General features: G+C 42.7%; 1 protein-coding gene across 7 annotated transcripts in view; it reads right to left on the reverse strand.

Annotated features, from left to right (window-relative positions):
* LOC134347182 (organic cation/carnitine transporter 2-like) overlaps window positions 1-18471 on the reverse strand; it is a 143620-nt gene that overhangs the window by 32780 nt on the left and 92369 nt on the right. For all 7 annotated transcript variants that reach the window (XM_063049428.1, XM_063049425.1, XM_063049429.1 and 4 more), the window contains one exon: window positions 16391-16491. In XM_063049428.1, coding sequence (XP_062905498.1) covers window positions 16391-16491 — 101 coding nt within the window. The remainder of the gene's footprint in view (window positions 1-16390; window positions 16492-18471) is intronic.

Below are 18471 nucleotides of genomic sequence, written 5' to 3' on the forward strand. Positions count from 1 at the left end.
GCCAACATTTATGGAAAAGAGCACATCAACGTTTCGGGCTGAGACCCCTCATCAGGACTAATCTGGCAGGGAGATGGGAGTCCTGATGAAGGATCTTGGCCCGAAATGTCAAACGTTCTCTTTTCCATAAATGCTGCCTGGCCTGCTGAGTTCCTCCAGTATTTTGTGTGTGTTGCTTGGATTTCCAGCATCTGCAGATTCTCTCTTGTTAAAGGTAGCGTGCAGTCAGACTGTCAGAAAGATGACAGGACAAAATTGCAGCCAGCAGGGTGAGTAGCAGTGCATTCGGGGTGCAGAATCAAAAAGGGTAATAAATAAAGTACTCAAAGTGTTATATCTCAGTGCATGGAGTATAAGAAATAAGGTGGATGATCTTGTTGCACTTTTACAGATTGTAAGGTCTGATAGTCATAGTCATACTTTATTGATCCTGGGGGAAACTGGTTTTCGTTACAGTTGCCCCATAAATAATAAATAGTAATAGAACCATAAATAGTTAAATAGTAATATGTAAATTATGCCAGTAAATTATGAAATAAGTCCAGGACCAGCCTATTGGCTCAGTGTGTCTGACCCTCCAAGGGAGGAGTTGTAGAGTCTGATGGCCACAGGCAGGAGTGACTTCCTATGATGCTCTGTGTTGCAGCTCGGTGGAATGAGTCTCTGGCTGAATGTACTCCTGTGCCCAACCAGTACATTATGTAGTGGATGGGAGACATTGACCAAGATGGCATGTAACTTAGACAGCATCCTCTTTTCAGACACCACCGTGAGAGAGTCCAGTTCCATCCCCACAACATCACTGACCTTACGAATGAGTTTGTTGATTCTGTTGGTGTCTGCTACCCTCAGCCCACTGCCCCAGCACACAACAGCAAACATGATAGCACTGGCCACCACAGACTCGTAGAACATCCTCAGCATCGTCCGGCAGATGTTAAAGGACCTCAGTCTCCTCAGGAAATAGAGACAGCTCTGACCTTTCTTGTAGACAGCCTCAGTGTTCTTTGACCAGTCCAGTTTATTGTCAATTCGTATCCCCAGGTACTTGTAATCCTCCACCATGTCCTCACTGACCCCCGGATGGAAACAGGGGTCACCAGTACCTTAGCTCTCCTCAGGTCTACCACCAGCTCCTTAGTCTTTTTCACATTAAGCTGCAGATAATTCTGCTCACACCATGTGACAAAGTTTCCTACCGTAGCCCTGTACTCAGCCTCATCTCCCTTGCTGATACATCCAACTATGGCAGAGTCATCCGAAAACTTCTGAAGATGACAAGACTCTGTGCAGTAGTTGAAGTCCGAGGTGTAAATGATGAAGAGAAAGAGAGACAAGACAGTCCCCTGTTGAGCCCCAGTGCTGCTGATCACTCTGTTGGACACACAGTGTTGCAAGCACACGTACTGTGGTCTGCCAGTCAGGTAATCAAGAATCCATGATACCAGGGTAGCATCCACCTGCATCGCTGTCAGCTTCTCCCCCAGCAGAGCAGGGCAGATGGTGTTGAACGCACTGGAGAAATCAAAAAACATGACTCTCACAGTGCTTGCTGGCTTGTCCAGGTGGGCGTAGACACCGTTCAGCAGGTAGACAATCTCTGAATTGCGGCTTAAGGATGGTTGTAGTTGGGAGCTGAATGTCCAGAGTTACACATTGTATCAGAGGGAAAGGAAGGCCGGCAGAGGAGGCGACGTGGCTCTGCTGGTAAAGAATGGCATCAAATCATTAGAAAGATGTGACATAGGATTGGAAGCTGTTCAACCCCTGTGGACTGAGTTCAGAACTATAAGGGTAAAAGGACCCTGATGGCAGTTATATACAGGCCTCCAAACAGTAGCTGGAATGTGGATTACAGATTACAATGAGAAATAGAAAAGGCATGTCAAAAGGGCAATATTATTATAGTCGTGAGAGATTTTAATATGCAGGTAGATTGGAAAATTCAGGGTGGTAATAGACCCCAAGATACTGAATTTGTTGAATGCCAATGAGATGTCTTTTTAGAGCAGTTTGTTGTTGAGCCTCCTCGCAGATCAGCTATACTGGATTTGGTGTTGTGTAATGAACTGGAGGTGCTTAGGGAGCTTAAGGTAAAGGAACACTTCAGAGGCAGTGATCACAATATGATTGAGTTCAACTTGAAATTTGATAGGGAGAAAGTAGAGTCTGAGGTAGCAGCATTTCAGTGGAGTAAAGGATAATTACAGTGGTATGAGAAAGGAATTGGCCAAATTAACTTGGAAGGTGATGCTGGCAGGGATGACAGCAGAGCAGAAATGGCTTGAGTTTCTGGGAAAAATGACGAAGGTGCAGGATAGATATATTCCAAAAACAAAGAAATACTCAAATAGCAAAATAGTACAACTGAGGCCGACAAGGGACGTCAAAGCTAAAGGCCAAAGAGAGGGCACACAACAAAGCAAAAATTAGCGAGAAGATAGAGGATTGGGAAGCTTTTAAAAACCAACAGAAAGCAACTAAAAGAATCATTAGGAGGAAAAAGACGAAATATGAAAGCAAGCTACCAAACAATATCAAGGTTGATTGAAAAAGCTTTTTGAAGTATATAACAAATTAAAGAGAGATGAAGGTGGATATAGGGCCACTAGAAAATGAGGGCGGAGAAGAAATAACAGGGACAAGGAGATGACAGATGAAATAAATAAGTATTTTGCATCAGTCTTCACTGTAGAGGACAGTAGCAGTGTGCTAGGTGTTGAAGAGTGTGGGGGAAGATAAGTGAGTGCGGTTATTACTGGAGAGAAGGTGTTCAAAAAAGCCGAAATACCTAAAGGTACATAAGTCACCTGGACCAGATGAATTACACTCTAGGGTTCTGAAAGAGATAGCGGTAGAGATTGTGGAGGCATTAGTAATGATCTTCCAATAATCAATGAACTCTGGAATGGTTCCAGAGGACTAAAATATTGCAAATGTCACTCCATTTTTTAAGAAAGGAGGGAAGCAGCAGAAAAGAAATTATAGACAAGTTATCCTGACAACATACATCAAAGTTGCTGGTGAACGCAGCAGGCCAGGCAGCATCTATAGATGCTGCCTGGCCTGCTGCGTTCACCAGCAACTTTGATGTATGTTGCTTGAATTTCCAGCATCTGCAGAATTCCTGTTGTTTGCGTTTAAGTTATCCTGACGTTAGTGTTTGTGCAGGTGTTGGAGTCAATAGTTAAGGACGAGGTTATGGAGTACTTGTTGATACAGGAGAAGATAGAACAAAGTCAGAACGGATTCTTTAAGAGAAAATCCTGCCTGACAAAACTGTTGGAATTCTTTGAGGAGATTACAAGTAGGATAGACAAAGGGGATGCAGTGGATGTTGTATATTTGGACTTCCAGAAGGCCTTTGACAAGGTGACACATGAGGTAGCTTACCAAATCAAGAGCCCATGGTATTACAGGAAAGTTACTAACATGGTTAGAACTGCAAACACGAGGAATTCTGCAGATGCTGAAAATTCAAGCAACACACAGCAAAGTTGCTGGTGAACGCAGCAGGCCAGGCAGCATCTCTAGGAAGAGGTACAGTCGAAGTTTCGGGCCGAGACCCTTCGTCAGGACTAACTGAAAGAAGAGCTAGTAAGAGATTTGAAAGTGGGAGGGGGAGGGGGAGATCCAAAATGATAGGAGAAGACAGGAGGGGGAGGGATGGAGCCAAGAGCTGGACAGTTAATTGGTAAAAGAGATATGAGAGGATCATGGGACAGGAGGCCCAGGGAGAAAGAAAAGGGGGGAGGGGGGAAAACCTAGAGGATGGGCAAGGGGTATAGTGAGAGGGACAGAGGGAGAAAAAGGAGAGAGAGAGAAAGAATGTGTGTATATAAATAAATAACGGTTGGGGTACGAGGGGGAGGTGGAGCATTAGTGGGAGTTTGAGAAGTCAATGTTCATGCCATCAGGTTGGAGGCTACCCAGAAGAATATAAGGTGTTGTTCCTCCAGCCTAGAGATGCTGCCTGGCCTGCTGCGTTCACCAGCAACTTTGATGTGTGTAACATGGTTAGAGCAATGGCTGATTGGTAGGAAGCAGCGAGTGGGAATAAAAGGATCCATGTCTGGTTGGCTGCCAGTGACTAGTGATGTTCTACAGGGGTCGGTGTTGGGACTGCTTCTTTTTATGCTGTATATCAATGATTTAGATGATGGAATAGATGGATTTGTTGCCAAGTTTAAGATGGTACAAAGATTGGTGGAACTGTAGGTAGTGTTGAGGAAACAGGAAGGCTACAGAGGAGAGTGGATCAGAAAGTGGCAAATGAAATATAATTTTGGAAAATGCATGGTCATGCACTTTGGTCGAAGGAATAAAGGTACAGACTATTTTCTAAATGCGGAGAAAATTTCAAAAATCTGAGATGCAAAGGGACTTGGGAGTCCTTAGGCAGAATTCCCTAAATGTTAACTTGCAGGTCGAGTCAGTGGTGAGGAAGGCAAATGTAATACTAGCATTCTCTAGATTATAAGAGCAGGGATGTGATGCTGAGATTCATAAGACACTGGATAGGCCTCACCTTGAGTATTATGAACAATTTTGGAAATCTTACCTCAGAAATTATGTAGTAGCATTGGACAGGGTTCAGAGGAGGTTCAGAAGGATGATTCCAGGAATGAAAGGGTTATCATATGAGGAATGTTTGATGGCCCTGGGCCTGTACCCGCTGGAATTTAGAAGATGAGGGCAGATCTCAGAGTAGATGGGGAAAGGTTGTTTCTTATGGTGGGTGAGTCTAGGACATGAAGGCACAGCCTCATGATAGAGGAGCATCCTTTTAAAACAGAGATGTGGAAAATATGTTTTTTAATCCAGAGGGAGGTGAACTTGTGGAATTTGTTTCTACAGGCAGCTGTGGAGGGCAAGTCGTTGGGAGTATTTAAGGCAGAGCTTGATAGATTCTTGATTGGCCATGTCATCAAAGGTTACGGGGAGAAGGCTGGGGAGTGGGGCTGAGGAGGGGAAAGAAAGGATCAGCTATGATTGAGTGGTGGAGCAGAGAGCCAAATGGTCTAATTCTGCTCCCATGTCTTATGACCTTATGATCTTAAAGAATAAAAAGGTGAGGGTATGGGAAGGAATACAACCTGGCAGGTGATAGTTGAGGCTAGGTAAGGGGAAGGTGGGTGGGGTGGGGGTGGATGGACAGAAAAGGTTAAGGGCTGAAGAAGGAGGAATCTGATAGGAGAGATGAGCGAACCATGGGAGAAACATAGAAAATAGGTGCAGGAATAGGCCATTCGGCTCTTCGAGCCTACAGCGCCATTCAGTATGATCATGGCTGATCATCTAACTCAGAACCCCGTACTAGCCTTCCCTCCATACCCCCCCCGATCCCTTTAGCCACAAGGGCCATATCTAACTCCCTCTTAAATATAGCCAATGAACTGGCCTCAACTGTTTCCTATGGCAGAGAATTCCACAGATTCACCACTCTCTGTGTGAAGAAGTTTTTCCTCATCTCGGTCCTAAAAGGCTTCGCCTTTATCCTCAGACCGTGACCCCTCGTTCTGGAAGGAGGAGGGGCACCGGAGGCAGGTGATGGGCAACTCTCCAACCTGCCAGCATGAACATCAATTTCTCTAATTTCCAGTAATTTCCTTCCCTTCCCCCTTCTCTCTTTTTCATTCCCCATTCTGGCTCCTCTCTTGCCCCCTCTGTTTTCCTTGCCTACTCATCACCTCCATCTGGAGCCCTTATCCATCCCTTTCGCCCATGGTCCTGATGAAGGGTCTCAGCCCAAAACATGGACTGCTTATTCCCCTCCAGAGATGCTGCCTGACCTGCTGAGTTCCTCCAGCATTTTGTGCATATTGTCTAGGCAAGTCACTGCATTATATTTTGTAGAAGTTACACTTTGGTACCTCGGTGAGCTGGTAAAGGCAGGAATTGATGCCTAGGGTGATGAATGGTTTGCTTTGTCCTGGATGCTAGCAAATTAGGGAGAGAGAGAGCCTGTGGTATGTTGAATTCCTGGGTGAACAAGTAGCTTTGGGGGTACTGCAAGTCTATGCCTTTATTTACGCTTTGCTGCTCGGTGGAGGCGCCAATTCTTTTTCGCTGGTGGGGGAGGGGTGGCCGTTGCTTGTGCATGCAAGGGGTGAGCAGGGGGAGTTTGGGCTTCTAACATTTAACTGTCATTCATTCTTCGGGGCACTCCTCTATTTTCGTGGATGTTTGCGAAGTAAAAGAATTTCAGGATGTATATTGTAAACGTTTCTCTGACATTATTAAATATACCCATTGAACCTATTGAAATCCCCAACCCCTCGCTCACCTAAAGAAAAGTAACATTTCGTCCACCGGCCAATCAGCAACAAGAAAGAAAACACAGAAAAACTGTTGGAGACTAATACAAACAAGTGGAGATCAGGACCACAAGAAATGCCAGGTCAGCGTAGACTCCTTGCCCGGGTAATACCTTTTCTCTTCGATGACTGTTCATGGAGGGTCAGGAATCCTAGTAGACTGCATACAGGTAAATAGTTTGTGAACCCATGTGCTTTTTAGTTGAAACAATAAAAGATACTTGTCGGTAAATACAGATTCTCTGTACCTCACTGATCCTTATTACAAGGGGTGATTCTTGTAACATGGGCATGGACAGTGGATGTAGATTTATTTATTTTCCTTAGAAATACAGCACAGTAAAAGGCCCTTCCAGCCCAATGAAACCATGCTACCCAATTCCTTCCATATGGCCAATTATCCGACTAGCTCGTAGGTCTTTGAAAGGTGGGAGGAAACTGGAGAATCTAGAAGAAATGTCACGGGGAGAATGTACAAATTATTTACACACAGTGACAGAATTAAACTTGGGCTGAACCTGGCTGGCGCTACGCTAACCACTACACTGCCATGTCACTCCAAATTACCAGGAGTAGCTGGCTGCCTAGTTCTTGTCCCTGTGGTGAGTACTAGGAGCAATTCTAATTGAATATTGATAATATTCCACAAACATTGTTGTTTCTGACTTTACAGTGGAAGAAAGGTAATTAATGAAACACTGCAGATGATTGGGCCAAATTCCATAAGACCATAACACCTTAAGGCATTGGAACAGAATTAGGCCATTTGGCCCATCGAGTCCACTCCGCCATTTCATCATGGCTGATCCATTTCCCTCTCAACCCCATTCTCCTGTCTTCACCCTGTAACATTTCATGCCTTGACTAATGAACAACTTATCAACCTTTGCCTTAAACATACCCAATGACCTGGCCTTTACAGCTGCCTTTGGCAACAAATTCCACAGATTCACCACCCTTGGCTAAAGAAATTCCTCCTCATCTCACGGACATTCCTCTGTTCTGAGGCTGCGCCCTCTAGCCTTAGACTCCTCCACCATAGGAAACATCCTCTCCACATCTACTCTATCTAGACCAGGGGTGTCAAACTACTGGCCCGCAGGCCGCATCCGGCCCATGAAGGGGTCCAATCTGGCCCACGGGATGATTTAAGGAAAAGCAAGTATATTCACGACCATTTATCATGTACCTGTACGGCAGCCGCTCTCTCTCTCCCACCGCTGTCTGTGCTGCCTGCTGTGCCAGCAGCTTGTTGTCTGTACTTAGAAAACAACAGACGGCTGTTAACCACCCGCTGTGCATAAGCACCTACCACCCTGCACGGACGACCATTAGGGCCCCACTTACGTTATCAGACATAGTATAAACACACAGAGTACTCAGGTAAGTAACACCTGTAGCAAAGCTGAGATTGTTTGCTGCTGTGGTTCAAAATGTTTCCAAGAAAAGAAAAGTTGACATTGAAGGTCGGATATTCAACAATAATTGGAAAGATTGTTTTTTCTTCTGTGAGGTCAACAGCAAACCTGTGTGTCTGATATGCTCACAGCAAGTGGCTGTGGCAAAAGAGTAAATATCAAACGACACCGTGAGACGTCACACTGAGAAATATATGACAAGTACGCAGGACGACTCAGAACACAAAGGTAAACGAGCTTGAAGCAGCTCTGAGAAAACAGTAATCAGTATTCACCAAAAGTCGAGATACTCATGATGGAGCAGTCAAGGCCAGATATATTATTGCCAACAAAATAGCTGCTGCGTCGAAGCCATACTCAGAGGGGGAATTCATCAAAGCACGCATGCTGACGGCGGCTGAGCTGGTGTGCCCTGAGAAGAGACAGGCTTTTGGTAATATCAGCTTGTCAAGAAATACTGTGCCAGAGAGAATCAGGGACCTTGCAGGAGATTTGAACAGTCAACTAAAAGACAAAGTGAAGTCATTTATTGCCTTCTCTATTGCAATTGATGACAGCACCGACGTGACTGATGTAGTTCAATTGGGAACATTTATTTGTGGTGTTGATGCATCTTTCACCGTCACTGAGGAGTTTGTGGAGATGGTGCCCATGACAAACACCACAACATTGAACGACGTTTTCTACAGCCTCGTCGAGGCTTTGGACAGACTGGGGGTTGACTGGAGTCACGCTGTCAGCGTGGCCACAGATGGCGCACCGTCCATGGTCGGGAAAAAGGCAGGTGTTGTTGCGAAACTCAGAAAGTTCAAAGAGAGAATCCAGAGCAGGAATTCTGGAACTTTCATTGTATTATATACCAAGAGGCGTTATATAGCAGGAGCCTGAAAATAAACAATGTCATGGATGTAGTAATCAAAACGGTTAATTTTATTAGAGCCAAGGGACTCAACTATCGGCAATTTGCACTCTTTTGTCCAAAAGTAATATTGGACACGGCCTACCCTACCACACTGAAGTCCGCTGGTTGAGCAGAGGGGTTGTGGTCAAATGTTTTTTTTCAATTACGTGCGGAAATTGGACTATTCATGAACAAGAAAGGGAAGCCAGTGGCAGAGTTGGATGACCCAGACTGGCTTCATGATCTTGCATTTTTGGTGGATATAACAGAGCACTTAAATGTGCAAGGCCGCAACAAACTTGTTACGGAATACTACGACAGCATTCGTGCCTTTCAATTTAAATTAGGCCTGTGGGAGATGCAACTATCCCGGAACAACCCAGCTCATTTCCCCACCTTGCAGTCTGTGTGTGTCGCTCATGGGAATAATGACAACATGGACAGGTACAAGGACAAAATACCATGGCTGAAATGTGAGTTTCAGAATCGTTTCCAAGTCTTCACTCAGCTCAAGAAGGAATTCTCACTATTTTGCTCGCTGTTTGCCGTCAACGCAGCATCAGATGTGCCGGAGGAACTCCAAATGGAACTAATTGAAATTCAGTGTAATTTGGCTTTGAAATATAAATTTGAGACTGTGGGTCCGGATTCATTCTATCAATACCTGAGACCGATGTACCCCAAGATAACAGACTTTGCCTCAAAGATCCTTTGCATGTTCAGGACAACATATCTCTGTGAGCAGGTGTTCTCCATAATGAACATTAACAAATCTAAACTGCACTCGCAGCTGACACACGGACATCTAAATGACATTATGAAAATCACAACTGCCCAGAAACTGGTCCCTGACGTTGACAGGCTGGTTAAAGCCAAGAGATGTTAGGTGTCTGGAAGCAGCAAGTGAAGAATGAGTGACACTGTTCGATGCACTGCGACATGTAAGCAAAATGCATTATGAAATATTGAGTGTCATAATATGTGATTCATTCATTTTCTGACTATTCTATTATTGTAAATGTGATCACCAATAAAAATTAGAGGCTAACTGTGTTCATTGTCTGAGTTTGATTGCTGGAAGCAGGCTAATAAAAATTAGGTGCAGTTGTGTAGCCTACATTTACAATTTGTCTCATTAGGTCTATATTTGTGTCTGCTAGTGTTCGGTTTCAAATGGTTTATTCATGGAAAGGGTGTGGCTCCCAAAACAATCTTAGCCAAAGTACCATCGTTTCTTTTCTCTCTCTCATCACAACTTTCTTGTAGCCTACGACTGTAAGTTAATACCAATTATAAAAATAATGCTTGCTAGGCAATCTTCTTCATAATTCGTAAAGGGATACACTTTGTAGTTATGGCAGAGACTGAAACACATGAGAGCAGTTTGAAAAAACGAAGGCAACAAAAGCTCTGGGAGCACGCGCACAACTGATCTGGCCCACATGAAGTCACATTTTGCCCAATCCAGCCCGTGACCTAAAATGAGTTTGACACCCCTAATCTAGACCTTTCAATGTTCAATAGATTTCAATGAGATCCCCTCTCATTCTTCTAATTTCCAGCGAGTAAAGAACCATCAATCTCTCCTCATTCCTGGAATCATTCTCGTGAATCTCCTCTGAACTTTCTTCAATGTCAACACATCCTTTCTTAAGTAAGGGGCCCAAAGCTCTCCACAATACTACAAGTAAGGCCTCACCAGTGCCCTATAAAACCTTTGCATTACATCCTTGATTTTATGCTCCTGTCCTCTCAAAATGAATGCGAACATTGCATTTGCCTTCCTCACCATCGACTTAACCTGCAAATTAACCTTTAGGGAATCTTGCATGAGGTCTCCCAAAACCCTTTGCAACCCAGATTTTTGAGTATTCTCCCTGTTTCGGAAATAGTCTATGCTTTTATTCCATCTACCAAAGTGCATGTCCGTACACTTTCCAACATTATATTCCATTCGCCATTGCTTTGCCCATTCTCCTAATCTGTCCAAGTCCTTCTTCCTCAACTCTATCTGCCCCTCAACCTATCTTCATATCATCTGCAAACTTGGCCACAAAGCTATCAATTTTGTCATCTAGATCTTTCATAGACAATATAAAAAGAAGAGGTGCCAACATTGACCTCTGGGGAACACCATTAAACACCAGCAGCCAATCAGAAAAGGTTCTCTTTATCTCCAACTCTTGGTCACCTGACAATCAGCCAATGCTCTATCTTGCTAGTATCTTTCCTGGGCTCTTATCATGTTAAGTTGCAGCGATAAGCAGTTCCTGCAGTGATGCCTTGAGCCTGGGATAACTGATCTCCAAGAATCACCGCCAACTTCCCTTGCCGTGTAGGATTCAAAACCAATGGAGTGGTTTTGTCCTGTGGCCCACTGACCTCAGTTTTACCAGTTCTCCATGTTATCACATTTGGTCAAATGCTGCTTTTGTGTCTAGAGCAGTCACCTTCATCTCACTAATTGTTCATTCCCTTCAACTTACATTTAGGCCAAGTCTGTGATGAAGTCTGGAGCTGAACGGTCCTGGAGAAATCAAAGTAGGTTTCAACATGCAGCTTATTGATGTGTTAAGTGCCACTTCTTAGCAACATCAATGACAATTTCTGCCATTTTGCTCATGATTAAGACTAAAGTTGGATTTGTCTTGGACGCCCTGGCCAATTTTTTGCATTGTTGGGTAGCACGGGAACAGTTTAATGAGAACTACAATTAGTTATGGGGTACATGTCTTCAGCATTACTGTTGGTATGTTGCCTGGCATCACAGCTTTCGCTGCATCCACTGCTCTCAACTATTTTATCCACATCACCTGGAGTGAATACAGAAGACTAACTTCTGTAGTGATGCGATATTGGAAGGAACCATCATCCATGAAATTTCTGGCCAAATGTGGCTGTGAAGGTTTCAGTCTTGCCTTTATGCACACACATATGGCTTCTGCTGTCAATGAGAATGGGGCTGAAGATGCAGACTACAAATTCAATGGCTATTTAATTGCCTGGATGAGGTGGACTTCAGGACTTTGAACAGCTTTACTGCCTGTGAGATTATTTAGCTCTGTATTTATAAACTGATGAGCAATTTAGTTGATTATTAACTAAATTCAAATTCCATGGTTGCTATAGCGGGATTTGAACCCAGGCTCCCAATTTGCCAGTCTAGTGATGTAACTACTGCATCACAGCTGTAACCAATCTGGTTTGTGCTTTATGTTTTCGCATAGAACGAGCCATAGAGCAGAGATACAGGTCGTTTTGCCCAAACCTTCCATAGCAACCACATTGTCCACCCAGCTAGTCCCAATGTCCTGCTCTGTCATGAATTAAGGCACCAAGACATCCAATGAATGTATTCCAGGAAAATATTTCAGGACTAAACAGCAATAAAGACCATAAGACATAGGAGCAAAATTAGGCCATTCAGCTCAGCAAGTCTGTTCCACAATTCCACGATGGCAGGTTTAGTTTCCCCTCTCAACTCCATTCTCCTGCCTTCTCTCTGTAACCTTTGACACCCTTATTAATCAAGAACCTATCAACCTCTGCTTTAAATATACCCAGGAACTTGGCCTCCTCAGCCGTCTGTGGCAATGAATTCCACAGATTCATGACGCCCTGGCTAAAGAAAATACTCCTCATTTCTGTTCTAAAGAGATGCCCTTCTATTCTGAGGCTGTGCACTCTGGTGCTAGACTCTCACATTACAGGAAACATCCTCTCCATGCCCACTTTATCTAGGCCTTTCAATATCCAACAGATTTTGATGAGATCCCTGCTCATTCTCCTAAACTCCAGCATGTACAGGTGCAGAGCCATCAAACGCTCCTCATATGTTAACCCTTTCATTTCTCATGAACTTCCTCTGGACCCTCTCTAATGCCAGCACATCCTCCTTAGATAAGGAGCCCAAAACTGCTCAAAATACTCCAACTGCCTTCTGAGAAATGCCTTATAAACAGGAAAGTGTTTACAGAGAAAAGCCACAGGCGCTACACCATTATTATCCACCATTATCCACATTATATTATTATTATTATTATTATATTAACCCATAACCCATCAGTTTGTTGAAAATTCCAGAATCTCTTATCCAAACTGACTCACTGTCACCCTCTCAGGAATATCTCCAGATCAGGAATAAATTGTGAAGTTTATTCATGACCATAACTTAGTTTCTTTGAAGTGCCGTTGTAACCTCCAACTTAATTTCTTAGAACATCAATCAACTCGGGAACATTTCAATCCTGAGACACTTCAGACCACAACTGATCTGCATGTATCACTCCTCAATATCAGGGTCTGAACATTCAAGCGGCCAAAAACTTTTTCCAAATCCCCGGTAACATGGTAAATTTTACAAATTGTCGAAGTCTTCAATTTGAACCCATAGGGTTTCCAGGTATGATTGTATGTTACAGGCTGTCCATTTAAAGGCCAACCTAACACAGGTGTACATGTTGTCGTCATTAAAATACCAGGCTTTCTATATCACATTATGCGGTTACCGACCACTGAAATCAATCAATCACCTACCTGAGAGTGTTACGAGACGTACCCAAATGCGCCAGTTTCCGGGGTTTAGACGCTCTAACTCTAAAGCTGGCTAGCTGATGTAGCCACTTTAAAGACTCAGAACCGTAAAGCTAATTGGCAATCATGTTTTGGGTGCCAAGAATTGAGAATTTAAAGAGCACCCGAATGGAGCTTCAGTGCTCTCTCACAACCACAACCAGAGGTATTTGCTAACGTTTGGCTTTGGTGCTCATTTCTCAATCTAGTTTTATTCCATGTCTTGAACCTAGCCTCAGATACTCCAACACAGGTCCAAACTACCCTCACCCAGGAATTGTCACAGAGGGAAAATGGTGACTTCATTATCTCAATGAGAGCTCAAGCCCAATAACCAAATAGTAAAAAAAACTCTTTGAGGGAGGGAACTGAAGACTTGTGCAACTCAAGTTAATGTGCCCAAGGAGAAGGATCCTGAAGAAGGGTACTCATGAATTGCAATGGTCTCAGCAAACTGATACTGAGCCCTGTCAAGTCCACAGATCCCCAAGGAGCAAATTATTATTAGCCGTACAGCACTGGTTATCACACAGTGCAGACCATTTAATTCATAAAGGTTGATGAGATTGAGGAAAATCTCATCAGGAGATTTAGGAAAATAGATCATGGGAATTTTTTAAAGCCTATCAAGCACATTTGATGTTTGACTCCTGAAGATAAACAAAATACTGTATAAAGTATTAGCAAGAATTGAGATCAGTGCCATACACATATTCTTCATTTTAAAGAATGTATTCAAGTGTTAGTCAGCAGTAAACAATCCTGCTTCCTCAACGTATTTTCCAGAAGCCTCACAGTGTAGCCCATAAGCTTTTCCTTTCACAGGTGATTGATTTCAAATTATTAGAATTTTACAATCTTTCTAAATATCCAATTCTGAATTAACTACCAAAATGGGAATATGCACCATGCCAGATGCACTACATAAAAAATGCCAATATTCTTCAATTCTGCGCATCATAATACACGTGTCTAGCCAAAGTTGTGCAATGATATGCAATATTATTACATGATTATTACAAGATTTAAATAGGTCATACCTGGGTAATATCATTGATTTCAGACATGAACTGATTCATTTTCCGTACGCATTTTTCTGGTACACAGTGACTGAGCTAAAGAAGAGCTGTGCACTGCTCCTAAACATAATCTGGTTTTGCTTTTTCTCTTGACAGACATTGCATGTTCCCTGTAGTGTCAGTAATAAATTTGCAAAAGATCTCATAATTATAGCTTGGGTGCAAGATCTCTTTTGAAGTTTCCCCTGAATGCTTAATTTTGTCTTCCTTTAATTTAGTATGGCTTTCAGTCCTGCATGCACTTAACACTCAACGTGTAAACAATATTCTCTTTTGTTTTTGTGTTAACATGATAAGATTGCAATATTTCTTGTTAGAAAATCAATGAACCTTCGGTGAAAGCACCACAATATTAATAATTTACCTCGCATTAAATTTGTGATTGAATATAATTCTAAACATCGTTTACCAGAGTCAAAGACACTCAGAACATTTTGTTCTTCAAACATGGAGAAAGAAGTATTCTGTCAAAGGTTTTCTTTGCAGTTGCTGAAAGACATGTAGTTTTATTATTCTGTACATCTTTGCTGTCACACGTTGCCTACAGTGTTTTTGCGGGCTTACATACTCATGTTTTCTTTTCCAAATCATATTGCTGCAATCCTGCATGTTTGTAATGACTTTCAGTTGCAGGTGTTGCTGTTTTACTTTGAAAAGTGCATCTATTTATTGCTTCAATAAAACAGTGCCTGCTTCACTTTCTGAGAAAGGAGAACTCCTGGTCTCTTTCCAACAAATCCTTTTTTTTCACCGTCACTGCAAGTAGCTGAGAAATCAAGGCAACCCCTACACATTCTTGTATAAGTGGTAAATTTGAAACGTTTCTAAATGCAGACACGAGGAAATCTGAAGATGCTGGAAATTCAAGCAACACACACAAAAAATGCTGGTGAACGCCTCCTCCAACAGGGTCCCACCACCAAGCACATCTTTCCCTCCTCCCCCTTTCTGCTTTCTGCAGGGATCGCTCCCTACGCGACTCCCTTGTCCATTCGTCCCCCCCCCATCCCTTCCCACCAATCTCCCTCCTGGCACTTATCCTTGTAAGCGGAACAAGTGCTACACATGCCCTTACACTTCCTCCCTCACCACCATTCAGGGCCCCAGACAGTCCTTCCAGGTGAGGCGACACTTCACCTGTGAGTCGGCTGGGGTGATATACTGCGTCTGGTGCTCCTGGTGCAGCCTTCCATATATTGGCAAGACCCGATGCAGGCTGGGAGACCGCTTCACTGAACACCTACGCTCCGTCCACCAGAGAAAGCAGGATCTCCCAGTGGCCACACATTTTAATTCCACATCCCATTCCGGTTCTGATTTGCCTCTCCATGGGCTCCTCTACTGTCAAGATGAAGCCACACTTAGGTTGGAGGAACAACACCTTATATTCCGTCTGGGTAGCCTCCAACCTGATGGCATGAACATTGACTTCTCTAACTTCCGTTAATGCCCCTCCTCCCCCACATAGCCCATCCGTTATTTATTTATTTATTTATTTATTATACTTTCCCCCCCTTTTTTCTGTCTCTCTTTTTTCTCCCACTGTCCCTCTCACTATAACTCCTTGCCTGCTCTCCACCCTCCGGGCTCCCCTCCCCCTTCTCTTTCTCCCCAGGCTTCCCGTCCCATGATCCTCTTCCTTCTCCAGCTCTTAGATCCACCCCTCCCCTCCTGTCTTCTCCTATCATTTTGGATCTCTCCCTCCCCCTCCCACTTTCAAATCTCTTACTATCTCTTCTTTCAATTAGTCCTGATGAAGGGTTCCGGCCTGAAACGTCGACTGGACTTCTTCCTATAGATGCTGCCTGACCTGCTGCGTTCACCAGCATTTTTTGTGTGTGTTGAAATGTTTCTACAAGGTTTCTAATCAATCAACTAATTTAGTATTAAAAGCTTCTCCAGTTTCAAGGTAAGTGACTCCTTGGTAACATTTGTCATTAACGCAGTGTCAATACCTAAAGTCCAAAGTGACTTTATGGATGAAATCCTAAAATAGCTGAACATATATTTTGTTAACTACCACAACTATAAGTATAATCAACTGATTCAATCTGACCATTAATCATTATGGTGAGAGCTCTTTATGAGAGAGTCTCTACTCACCACACAAGGAAAGAAAGAATTGTGACATTCCGTATACTTGATGTTTTAACCAAATCCAAGAAACTATGTGGATGCTTTTGATTATTTGAGGTATTCAGAAGCTAAAAGAAAGCATAAAAGACAAGTGAATTTTCAAAACTTGCATCATATAAACGATACTGTTGAGTGGATGCTTGTAAAACTGATTATGCATATTTTATATCAAATATTCCTTTTATCTAATCTGCTCCATTATGTAAATAATACTAAAAGGTATTGTTTTGAATAGAAATACAACATACCAAAAAAAAAGCATCTTACATTTTAAAATAATACTCTAATCTCAAAGGAGGACCTCTGATATAGTTAGATAATATGGTCAGTGATAGTACCAGAACGACTAATCCCTGATTTGGAGGCAATAGCACCACACATATTTAGTAATAAATGTTTTATATTAAGTACTAACCATAAAATATGTTTCTTAATCCTATTATGCTGGGTGAGGTGCATTACTCTGAAACGCTGATAACCTGGTCATGAATTTGCCTACACGAATGATGCCTTTGTGATACTGAGCAGGATTATAATGGTGTCATTCACCATGCAATGTAGGTTTGGAGCATTTCCAGGAGAAATTAGTCCATGTGGTTCCAAAGCACTCTCTATCATTGGACACCCTCTATCTGATTAGGTTATAATAAAGAAAATGAAACGATTTCCAAATAATTGAAATCTGCAATGAAAGCAGAAAATGGTGGAATGCAGGTTGACGATGAAGGGTCTTTGAATGAACTGTTAGCCTGATGGATCGTTTCAAGATCTCAGCACCAATGTTTCCTCTGCAGCTGTTTGATTTGACAGAGATATTGTAAAAAGCTAGCAACCCAGTAATGGAAATCCAATTCAGGAAAATAACTCTCTTCTTCAGCATCCACACCCCAGTACCACAGCTCACTCTAAGTGCTAATCCTCTTCCAGTCCACACTTATCAACCAGCTTTTCTACCAACTACAGGGACTGATCACTCAATCGCCATTTTCAGTGTATTGACCTTCCAGGTCTCAGTCTCAAGACCTGACTTCCCAACACTGAGCACAGATTTCTCGACTCATGAGCCTCTGGATAACTCAATAATATGATCACCAACCGGTGAATATTGCTCTGATCCACTGATCCAAACCTATGATCATCAATTGTATACCTTAAACAGCCAACCCCTGGCCTACAATCAACCAGCAACCACAACTATCCTCTCCCACACCCTCACCATCCTTCAAAAAAATGTGGATCTCACTACCACAAGGAGTCAGGTTCTCCCTCAAATCTGTTTAGATACCTAAATACTGCCTCCTATCTGTGGGCCTTTACTATGTGACACCAGCCTCCCACGGTAAGCCCAGGACTACTCTGATTTCCTTCATTCACTTCACACTAGCAAAGTGAGCAAGAGAAGTAATTCCCTGGATAAAGTCGACAGGTAGGACCCAGTCTAACAGTCGTAGTGCCTTGGACTTGACTAAATTGTCATGTGAGAGGTAGACAACTAAAATGATCATCAGCATACCCTCTCTAATGGTTTCGAATGCTATTATTGGTGTCCACCTAGTCCATGATAAACCATATAATCTTCCATTTTATCTCTCTACCGGCTCTTAAACCAGAGGGGATAACTTCAGTCAAATTCATATGCCCCGTTACTGAACTATTCCTGCAACCTGTGTTCTCATTTTCAAGGACTCCTCATCTCATGTTCTTGATATTTATTGTTTATTTATTTATTTATGAAATATTATTTTCTCAACTCAAGTTGGTAAAATTGGCATAGCCAAGAACACTCATTTCTCAATTGCTAGGAATTTTTGGACTTTTCTAGTCGCATTTAGTATTGTGAGTTTCAGAAGATTTACATAGATATTGCTGTGTAGGTTTAATTGTATCATGCTATTGTGTAGTGATTTTGGGATGATACCAGTTGTAGATATCACTATTGGGGCAATGTACATCCTGTTCATGTTCCATAGTCTTTCAATTTCCTCTTTTAATTCAGCATAATTCTGGTGTTTTTCACTTACTGATTTCTGTATGTTAAGTGTGTTTGG

The sequence above is a fragment of the Mobula hypostoma genome, chromosome 5 (assembly GCF_963921235.1).
Source record: "Mobula hypostoma chromosome 5, sMobHyp1.1, whole genome shotgun sequence".
NCBI classification, from domain to species: Eukaryota; Metazoa; Chordata; class Chondrichthyes; order Myliobatiformes; family Myliobatidae; genus Mobula; species Mobula hypostoma.